General features: G+C 41.4%; 1 protein-coding gene across 2 annotated transcripts; it reads left to right on the top strand.

Annotated features, from left to right (window-relative positions):
- Positions 1-110: 110 nt before the first annotated feature.
- Positions 111-3335, top strand: LOC138182829 (sodium/potassium/calcium exchanger 4). 2 transcript variants are annotated; one of them, XM_069119096.1, is made up of 7 exons: positions 111-490; positions 645-783; positions 879-1402; positions 1923-2145; positions 2261-2437; positions 2550-2858; positions 2992-3335. In XM_069119096.1, the coding sequence occupies exons 3-7, from the start codon at positions 938-940 to the stop codon at positions 3324-3326; spliced, it is 1509 nt and encodes a 502-aa protein (XP_068975197.1). In that variant the 5' UTR covers positions 111-490; positions 645-783; positions 879-937; the 3' UTR covers positions 3327-3335. The 2 variants fall into 2 exon arrangements, with proteins under 2 accessions (XP_068975197.1, XP_068975194.1); XM_069119093.1 differs by lacking the exon at positions 645-783.
- The last annotated feature ends 8017 nt before the right edge of the window (positions 3336-11352 follow it).

Raw genomic sequence — 11352 nt, 5'->3', positions numbered from 1 at the left:
ATGTATAATTAATCATTTTACTGTCATTTCTGACTGAAATATTTTTGCCAATTTATATAGAGAGCAACATGCATATCTTTACATATCTATATGTAAGTCGATGTGGCGAGGTAAGTAAACCTTAGTTAAAAAATGTTTAGTTTAATTAAGGAAGCTAACTACTTCGCGCATAGCTGAGCGTATAAAGTGGTTTTAAAATCGGATTTCGTTACTGTTATCGATACTGACGACAACGTCGACGATGGCTAAATAGATAATAACGGCGTTTGAATGAGCTTTAGGAAGGGAGCGTAATCAGTTGAACGTAATGTAACATAAATGCGCAGACTACTTTTCAAAAAGTAGTATTGAGAAACAATATACATAGATCGTAAGAGAACATTCGAAGAGTACATGAAAGACGAGATGAATATATGGTTGTTAAAAAGTTACGCGTGTATCACTGTGCTATCGATATGGTTTCCAGCCTCTTACGCGCTACTTGGAAACGGTAAGTGGTAAATTTACAATTAGAGTAGTTAATTTGATGCATACATATAGTTGTCAATTTGATCGATATACGCGTATAATAGTATACGTTTAAATAGCCTTTTTTCTTTGCAACATTCGTCTGTTTGCCTTCTTTACGAACATCGAATCATCAGTGGAACTGGATAGCGCGTAATTCAAAGGGGGAACGATAGAAGAGAGGAATTTTCTGAAAATATCAATTGTCTCGATGTACGTACAAGTTGGCGCGCTCAAATATTCAAAGAGGCATGCGCGTATCAATTCTAGATTAAGGTTTTCAGAGAATTTTACACGACTATATTGTTTGTTATTTCCATTTAAAATATATCTTTTACCTGGAGGAAGAGAAAGAAATGTTTCATTTGTAGAAACGTTCTCGACTTACTTGCCGAATGGAATCACCGAAGCACGTGACATAAATCAGCCGATGCTAACCATCAAAAATAAGGTGGTTGCGAAGCAAGCAACGAGAAGCGATGGACAAGAATCATTCGTATCTCTTAGGATCGAAGAAAAGGAAGAAGAGAAAGAAATTAACTGCACGGATCGTTCTATATTTGATTTTCCCGAGGATTTGTTCACGTACAGAGAACGTCGTCACGGAGCCGTAGTGTTGCATACCTTCCTCGGATTATATTGTTTTCTATTGACAGCATTCGTTTGCCATGATTATCTATTACCAGCTATCGACTGCATATGCGTCAGTATGAACATAAGCACCGATGTTGCTGGAGCGACGTTTCTTGCTATGAGCAGTTCCTTCCCCGAATTATTCGTGAATATAATTGGAACGTTCCTAACCGAGTCGGATCTTGGTGTTGGTACTGTTGTCGGTAGCGCCGTATTCGACACGTTTGCAACTCCGGCCTGCGGAGCGTTAACGACTCTTTGCGTAAGTATACGAACATATTTAAAAATACACATATAGTTGAAAATTGTTGTTAGATGATTACGAGAATGAACGATAACTAAAAATAAAGTGATCCGCTTATGGATGCCAATATGATATTAACATCTATCGCATAATTTACACGCGATTGTACTCATATCTATATCTTATATATATACATACATATAATATACGTAAACATATACGAAAATAATTTTTGGCGAATGCACTGGCAAATAAATTATCTCACCCATTCAATCTTCTTATAACGATACAGACTTTTAGATAAAAGATGATAAGCATTCTCTTTAGGTATGTATATTTAGATCGATCGTATCGAATACCTATCTCTTTTACTTATCTTCCATTGACCTTGTTAGCGTTACATGATTAGTTTTTTCCTGATTACCTTTTTTGTTTCCTATTCACGTGTATCTCTATCCTTGAAGTTTGAAGAATTGAAAGGAAACGGTTGTTTCAAAAAACGCAATTTCTAATTCGTCTTTTATTCTTTTCGACTCAGGCGATACCGTTAGAATGGCGAATATTGTCACGAGACTGTGCAATGTATGTGGTATCTATTGGAGCATTGGTAGCAATAATGTGGGATCGTCGGATTCATTGGTACGAAGCCATGATTTTGATAATGTTGTTCTGCATTTACCTAATCTTGCTCTTTTGTGGCAAAGGTATTTGGCGGTGTTGCGGTAAAATCGCTCCTTTTAATTCTAAATCCGCGACAAAGTGTAAGTAACATTCTCTTTCTCAACTAATTTCCTTTGTTTGTTTGTCCGCTTTGAGAAAATATTGCGAGTCGAATAAGATAGATATCAAGTAACAATTCGTTGCGATTAATTATAGTGTCTAACGTTGGAGAGAAGTTGCCTCGTAATGGCTCCTACAAACTGCGCTCTCCAGATGATGTTGTTGCAGTTAATCCTAGCAAGAACGTAGATACTAAAAAATTGGAAAGCCAACAGCGTGATCTCGAAAATGTTCTAGAAAATTTTGACAAATCGCTGGAACGTTCTGTCTCTGGTATATATGTACATATGTATCTGTGTATATGTATTGTATATGAATGTTGCGAAGCGGATGAGAAGCATAAGCATATTGTATGTATGTATCGTTTCTGTATATTTATTTGCAGAATATTTATTTACTTGGCCAAGGGAACGAACTATGATTGCAAAGTGTTGGTTTATGTTTGGTTGGCCATTGAAATTTTTGCTGTATGTAACGATACCAGATGTCAGGATCGAACGATTGAAACGCTGGTATCCATTGACATTCATTATGTGTGTGATTTGGATCGGAATATCTTCTTATTTGGTTTCTTGGATGACGACGGTTGTCGGTGATACAATAGATATCCCGGATTCCATTATGGGTCTTACATTTCTAGCCGCTGGTGGAAATATGCCGGAGCTTGCGTCCATCGTGATTTTAGCCAGACAAGGTAAGCTTAATTTTTTTTTTTATTTCTTTTGTATCAAAATTTCTTGTTTATTTTGTTGTTACATTTGTTACATTTTGATGAATCAAATCACTGATCGGCGATATGAAATATTGAATGTTTCATATACATCTAGGGGACGGAAATATGGCGATGAGCAATACGTTGGGGGCAAATATTCTCGACATTTTACTTTGCTTGGGCTTACCGTGGACAATAAGTTGTCTACTGAAAGGAAAAGACGTGGAGATCGTATCAGGAACTATATCCTACAGTGTACTTACAACAGTTATTTGCATAGTAGTTCTTTATACAGTTATAGCATGTTTCAATTTTAAATTAAACAAAAAAGTAGGAATCATATGTCTGATGTTATACACAATATTTTTAATATTTGCCATTCTCGTAGAATTGAACGTTTTCTTTTTTGTAAATTTACCAATGTGTCCTCATATCGATGAATTACATTGATTGATTTCGTATATTCTGCACAGTTCGTATAATTTGTTTGCCCATTCTCTGTCCTATCAAATTATAATCGTTAAATTTGTTCATCATCTTATTCATCTCGTTAATCTGAGCAATCTTGACAATTTCGACAATCCCGATAATCTCCTTAATCTTGTTGATGTAGAAACGCAAACAATTTTCTGAAACTGGAAGTATCTTCTATATATTATTTAGTGCGGCTTCTTTCACGGTTATCAATGATCTTGTACATTTCTTAATATTCACGTAGATGATCGAAATTTGTCAATGGTGATGCTTAAAAATCGAAGATGCGACAGGCAGCTGCGAATATCAGAGAAGGTCTGTACGAACGAATTGGAAATGATTAATAACAATTATATGTGATGATAAAAATATTTTCGAGAATCAAGGAGTGATTCTGTTTTTGTTTTTTTCTTGAAATTACGATGAGTGCAAAATGGAGAACAGCGAGCATAATCTGTATAACAGCGTTGCGAATACTGAACTTTGGACCGTTCGCGGGGAAACGTGATCTCGAAGAAGCGCGCCAACGGAAGTCGTAAATTCTCGTTGTGATTTTACTAATCGACGCCACGAATCGTTCGATCCCTTATTTCGGTTCAGATAATAAGGGTGGTTGAATGAATATAACGCTGATATTAACAGGTTAATATATATTTTCAACGATCCAATAACTTCAAGTGATACAAGGCTACGTATGTGGAATGACAAACTACGAATGAGTACGACCTGAGACTCGTTTCGTGTTGATGACTGTGATGACATGATGTATCTTCTGTCGATTGACTGTCTTCGAGTTGTCGATTCTCCTGACTTGATTTCTGACTCTTGCTGTTCCTTGAACTGTGTTTTAACTCGAGCTAGTTTTAGCTGTTACTGATGAGCTTTAACTGTTACTTGAATGTTACTGTGGAACAAGTCTAGAGATCAAGTATAGAGATGAAGTTGAGAGCACAAGTTGACTATTCTGTAGTCGTGAGAACAAGTATAGAGATGAAGTGACTGCTCTGTAGTTATGAGAACAAGTATAGAGATGAAGTGACTACTCTGTAGTTATGAGAACAAGTGACGTTCGTCCTTGTGTGATTACTGAAGAAAGCTCGGAGTGGGTGTCTCTGTTGTATGAAGAAAGCGGATTCGTTGCTCACACTTTTCGTTAGGAAAGTGATGGCGATCCGCGATGCCCATTGGTTATGACCAACGTTAGGGATGAAGATAGGAGAGCCTCCAACCAACGTGGCTCATGGGCGACATTGTTAATGGGAAAAGCTTGCTTTTTCGTTAGACAAATATCCGCTTTCTCCGTAATTTGTAAGAACGTGCAATAAACCTAAGGACTGTTCCAAGTACCAGCCATAAACCGCAAATACTTGCAGGATTAAAGGTTCCTGCTAACTAATAAGAGTCAGTTTATGGTGGGGCCTTAGATTTATTGAGGGTCTGTGTAATGGTGCTTGGGCCTTGAGGGTCAGACAATGAAGGACGTCGTACTGTCCATCTCACGCGACGTAACAAATACTACTCCTCCACCTTCAGGCCGTTTTTATGAGCCACTGACCGCTTACCGTTCAACGAAAGTAGATGACGTTACCATATGTAAGTTATACACAATATATATTGTGTATAACGTATATACGTTATATATGTCGGAGATAAAAGGACGTCGGAGCCTTCCCTTCGGAACTCCGAGAAAATCCTTAAACACCGTAATCTAGATTCTATCATAGGCGTAATTAAACAATTGTCGTCATTCGATCCGATTGTATTTGTTCGAGATTTGTGATAATGAGCTTGAGCTCGAGGCGACAGCTAGTCGCCGAACGTAGCCGCGGTCACGGGATGAACGCTTTGTCTAACAAAGGTATGGAGTAATTCTATAGCTCTCCTTAAAAGAAATATTTCTGGCGACACGCGACAGTAAACATTCCAACGGTCTCTGTCCCGTGGCTCGCCACACGCAGACCCTATTCTTCGTGTAAGATGATTGCCAGATGTCGATGCGTCTCCGCAGTACATGTTCAGCTAGCCTGAGGGCCCGTTATAAATCTTAAGATTTAGCTAACTAAGGTCCTTCAAACAGACAAACAGTCTTTGTCCCAACTACGAGAAGATGGAGGAGACCTATTTTTCAACGAACGACGTCTCCCACCAGCAACTTTCCCTCGAGGGGGGCTGGCATCTTTTTCTAACCACCGATATGGAGATTGACCAATTAGCAGCAGCGCCAATTTCCCTTACTTTCTGAACGAAGGCTATCCTCGACGAATCCGATGATCTCGTGCCCTTAGACGCACCCCAATATGGTTTTCCTCCGTGGCATCATCGACACGGAAATTCATTCTTTCTTGCGATCTTAACGACGAAAAGGGTAACCCCTTACGATCAGTGAATATTACGCGTCCGACTTAGATTTTGTGAGCACGTTCATCCATCATCCCGTCGACCGCGGATTCGTTATTGAACCTAGGATCATTGTCATTAGTTTCTCGAGTATCTAATTACCACGGTTACTTGTCCAATTCTATAATAATCCTATCTGCACTAGTCAATGTCTTCTCTATTGCTTATCGACAATGTGTAATCCAAACGAAGATTCGTTTCACGCCCCTAACCCTAATTCCAATGTAAACCCGACATCAGAAGTGGGATCAGTGCCAGTTATAACAGTGCAAGAGCTTACGACCATCGTGCGCGAGTTAATTCTGTCGCTAGTGCAAAAATCGAGTGTGGAACCTAACAATTTTTCGCCGCCGCGTTTTAACTCTGAAACCGTGGGCTTCGACTCCGCTGCACGATGCGCAGCTATTAATTTGATTATGGAGGAAAATCCTTACAAAGCAGTGCCCTGAATATAATTTCAATAACGAGCGTCGAATCGACTTCTACGTAGTGGGAGCACCAACTGGTGGATCAAGTCAGCCGGGTGAGTCGTTTCCATTTTACCCCGATTTTGGAGCCGAGTGTTCACTAATTAAAGAATCCGTAGTCTTGAGATTTTCTGGCAAAAGAACGATTGATATAGTAGTAATGCGAGGAATAAGAAATATTTGTACTAAACGTAACTCTCAAATCTTGTCCGTTGCAGGTGTTAGTGGTTAGAGATAAGTTTTTCATGTCCTCGCCGATAGTTATTTAAAAATATGATATCGCGATTGCTCGTTAAATTTTAAGTCATGGTTTTGACGTAATATTACACAAAATAGCCTCGCTACCATATGTGTAAAACAAAAATAATTCATGTCTGTAATAAAACCGCTGAAAACGAGATCGATGTTAATGAAGTTGAGGTACGTGATAGTGATAAAAGTCGATTAATCTTACTTTTTGAAAATTCAGAGATTCATCCTTTACGGGGTTCCTACGCACTCGCGTAATACAGGCCAGTTAGAAATACAATTAATTTATCCTAACATCACCGTACAAAAATGTCCTTATAGATTTCGCGAGGAAGAGCGCAGAATACCACTACTTTCATCGTTTCTTTACTTACTCGGTGGGGTAGAACGCGTGCGCCGGTGTTTCGACCCGGTCGTCACAGTGTTCTAGAGCCAAGCGTGTAAGAGTGGCGTTTGGCCTTTCCCGGCCGATCGCCGACAATACTCCCGCGTGATCCGCTTCGAGGACACTGCCAGGCGAAGAGTTTAACTGGGGCGGTACATCTGTCAAAGAATAACGCAGGTGTCCTAAGGCCAGCTCAGCGAGGACAGAAACCTCGCGTAGAGCAAAAGGGCAAAAGCTGGCTTGATCTCGATGTTCAGTACGCATAGAGACTGCGAAAGCACGGCCTATCGATCCTTTTGGCTTGAAGAGTTTTCAGCAAGAGGTGTCAGAAAAGTTACCACAGGCATAACTGGCTTGTGGCGGCCAAGCGTTCATAGCGACGTCGCTTTTTGATCCTTCGATGTCGGCTCTTCCTATTATTGCGAAGCAGAATTCGCCAAGCGTCGGAATGTTCACCCGCCAACAGGGAACGTGAGCTGGGTTTAGACCGTCGTGAGACAGGTTAGTTTTACCCTACTGATGACTAGTCGTTGCGATAGTAATCCTGCTCAGTACGAGAGGAACCGCAGGTTCGGACATTTGGTTCACGCACTCGGTCGAGCGGCCGGTGGTGCGAAGCTATCATCCGTGGGATTATGCCTGAACGCCTCTAAGGCCGTATCCTTACTAGCCAAAGGAGGCAACGATATCTCTAGGAGTCTCGTGTGGGTCGAAAGGCTCAAAACAATGTGACACTTTACTAGGTAGCCGGCCCATCGCGACCGGCCATCGCACGGGCCCCAGTTTGCCGTATGGGAGCCTTCGGACTTGTCGTTGGGATCTCGCCGAACGCACGACCGCGGCGCTCTAACGGTCAATCATGGATACTCCAAGTTCGACGTCGAGACTCGGAATCGTCTGTAGACGACTTAGGTACCTGGCGGGGTGTTGTACTCGGTAGAGCAGTTACCATGCTGCGATTTGTTGAGACCCAGCCCTACGCTTGGGGATTCGTAAAAATATAAAAAAATTGCGTTCCTCCGGGACCGGAGTATCGTCTACACCATCCGGGGCGCAGGGATGACCGGGAGGGCTGTACACCGCGGGGTCCGCAAGGGTCGGTGAAGTTGGCGCTGGCCTGCGTGGTCGCCGAAATCAAGGGATTGGGACTGAGGGTGTCCCCTGAGAAGTCCGAGGCAATGTGGTTTTGCCGCAAGGCCGATCACGGGACGCCTCCAGTGGGTTATCGCCTGAGGTTGGAGGGGGCTGAGATCGGGGTCGGAACCAGCATGAAGTATCTGGGCCTGACCCTCGACAGCCACTAGACCTTCGGCGCTCACTTCGAGCGCCTGGCGCTGTCTGTTGAGGCGACGGCGAACGCCTTAGAACGTCTGCTGCCTCGGCTGGGCGAGCCCGACGTCGGAGTGCGCCGGCTGTACGCCGGCGTGGTGCGATCGAGGCTCCTCTACGGAGATCCGATCTGGGCGGAGGACCTGATGACCAACCGTCGCAGTCTTCTAGTGGTCAGGAGGCTGCACAGGACAGTGGCCATCAGGATAGTGAGGGGCTTCCGCACCATTTCGGCGGCAGTAGCGGCGGTGCTCGCCGGGTTTCCCCCGTTCGAATTGCAGGCCCTGAGATGTCGTGAGATTTATCTCCACACTCGGGGTTTGTCGGGCGGGGCGGGCCCAGTGGGCGCCGACGTCAGGGTTCGGCCTCGACACGAGAGCGGGTGCGCCGGGGATAAGGATCCTCGGTGCCGTCCTTCCAAACTGGGACGTTTGGTTGGACGGCGGCGAGCCTCCCCTGACCTACAGGGTGACGCAGGTGCTCACCGGACACGGTTGCTTCGGTGAGTATCTGCACTGAATCGGGAAAGAGGCTACCGCGCGTTGCCACCACTGCGATGCGAGTGTAGCGTAAAAATTAAGTTAAAACAAGAAACTTGTCAATTTCCGAATAGGAGATCGATTTCTTTTATTTTTCACTCAATTTGTACAGTATGATTTTTGGTTCGCGATAATACACTTTTGATACTTGGGCTAGTTGAGAATTGTTACAGACTGACTGGATGATGATGAAGGGTGCATTTATATTGTTTTATTCGTCGGAGTGGGAGAAGGCTTTGCTTGTACTTGTCATATATTTCGGAGAACGGCTAGAGTGACCGAATGCCACCCAGGCGGCTGAGAACGGATGGTGACCGGACGGTCACACGTGATAAGGCGCTCGGAATTTTGGTTTATCATAAGGCTGCTCGAATTTCACCTTTGACACGAGCGTGGATTCGGCGCAGCACCAGTGACTCTATTCACTGGACGAATCATGGACAGAAGCCAATATGCAGTTAAAGTAATCTGTGAAATACACGACCGTACTGTCAAATTTCTGCACATATAATTTTTGAACCGCTGAATTTTTAAAATTAATGCTTGTTTATTTTTTAATAAACTCACAAACTATTAAATCTTTGGATTCTGTACGCCAAAAACTATTAAGTGACACACAAAAAGGTGATAATTGGGTAAACTTAAATAAATTGTTAAATTAAACATCTAATAGGACGCAAAAATTATTGATATCTGTTTTGCAGTCTTATTGTTTTCGAGGTATTTTGACCTAAAATCAAGTCTTAAGATGTGGAATACTCTGGTTCAAAAGTTATACGTATATCAAGTCAAGCATTTTTAGCGTATTTGGCAGGGTACTTTGAAGTCATACGGGTTTCTAGCTATATTCTGATTGGTCGACACTGGTGAGCATTGAAACGTGTTCTATTTCCACTTCCCTTATTGAAAAACACATTGCCTGCGAATTGCTTCCATTAATGTTTGTATGACATCGATTTGATGCACTTTGCAATATCGCCGCCACTGAAGTTCACATAGACGGCTAGCAAAGTCATCGTTGTCAATGCGGCCTTCTCTTCGCACCTAGTTCTTTCTCTGCCATCTATTTAGCTTCCTTCTATATGTATTAATTGAAGTATATAAGAACTACCCAAAGCAAAAAATATATAAGTCCAACTCAACGCTTACTTGATCGCCTTATCCAAAGGCAAGCAAATTTAATCAAGAAATGGGTTAATCGTATTTACATATTGTCTACATTTGACGCGGTTAATGGGACATCGAAATTGTTCGGTCCCTGCGCTTCTGAGTCATAAATTTATGTCAGCAATAATCATCAGCTTTCGATGTTTGCGGCACTGTTTACTGCTACGTAAAGGACTATTCTCTCGCAACCAAATAAATGACAGCTGCTTCTTTTGAGGCGGTTAAGCTATATAAATTCTATTTTGTTATGACCATTATTTTTAAAGAAAACGTAATAAAATAAAAGTTAAAACACGAAGAAATAAAAAACAGAGCAAAACAAAATAAAAAACGCGAAAAAGGAAAAAGAAAATAGAAGAAACGAAACGAAAAAGAATTTGAAGAAAGAACCTGGCTCTAAAAACGTAACTAAACTCTTCGAATGCACTGGAACAACTATTACCTGCAGGCAACTTGAAGCATTGTTGAGACGAAAAATTAAACATATACAAAACATATGCGGTTAGGGGCATTTGATTCACAGCTCTAAAATGGTTGCCAATTACGTGCTTCTATCTATAGTCAGTGACTCTATTCATTGGACGAATCATGGTTAGAAGTCAATATGGCGTCAAAGTAATAATTTTTTTTGTTCCCTAAAACAAGGTTTAGCTACATCATGGAGAGTTGTTGCCGTCATCGATTCAGAGCATAAAACAGAATTTAAGAAACTATTCCAACTTTTCGAATCTCCAGATTTAGGACATTTTCTGGTTCACTGGAGGGATCTATCGCCCAGTGGAATGTAAAATCATAAGATAATGGACAAAGAACGACGGCAACATAGATCGAATTGTGTGTTTAAATGCAACTGACTATTCAGACGTGGAACGCAATATTTAGTATCAGTGTGTAACGTGCAACGTGTCAAATGTACGTAAAACACTCATAAAGCCAAGATCCCACTTCGACGGAGAAAGCGCGATGTGCAACATACGGCGTGTAAAACGCCCGTGTAATCTTAGCGTAAGAGTAATCAGGCATTAATGACAGTGTAGCGTAGTTTAAATTGTATAATTATGAAATATATACATGTAGAATATTGTGGAACTTATATTTTGTACAATATTTTTGGTAATTGTTTACCTCAATGGATACCACGCCTATGATCTTGATCTTCACATATGTTAAAGAAATGATTCTGAGTAACTTTTCTTAATAATTTAATCGACTACCTCGTACAGTTTCCAAGATATTTACAAAAAACTATTACTACTCTTCATTGAATCTTGGTTACACGTGTACGTCCGTAGCAGCGTATGCGTCAGTATATCAAATGTGATATATTGACATCATGCATACTATACTGACAACATGGGTAATAACCAGCTTCTTCACAACGGCTGGATTGATCAGTATGTATTTTTATTTTCCTGGGATAAGGGTTGATGTAGATTTTAATAACGGTTGCCAATGCATATGATATTTGT

This window comes from Bombus flavifrons, chromosome 8, assembly GCF_040668555.2.
Source record: "Bombus flavifrons isolate JBK064 chromosome 8, iyBomFlav1_principal, whole genome shotgun sequence".
In the NCBI taxonomy this organism is placed as follows: domain Eukaryota; kingdom Metazoa; phylum Arthropoda; class Insecta; order Hymenoptera; family Apidae; genus Bombus; species Bombus flavifrons.
Note: the sequence above shows the minus strand (reverse complement) of the source record. Positions and strands in the feature narration are given on the sequence as shown.

Bases quoted from the DNA above. Each gene is read 5' to 3' on its own strand.
- LOC138182829 (XM_069119093.1), top strand. From the start codon at position 394: ATGAAAGACGAGATGAATATATGGTTGTTAAAAAGTTACGCGTGTATC. The intron at 2,146-2,260 runs GTAAGTAACATT...GATTAATTATAG, and splicing joins TTCTAAATCCGCGACAAAGT to TGTCTAACGTTGGAGAGAAG. The intron at 2,438-2,549 runs GTATATATGTAC...ATTTATTTGCAG, and splicing joins GCTGGAACGTTCTGTCTCTG to AATATTTATTTACTTGGCCA.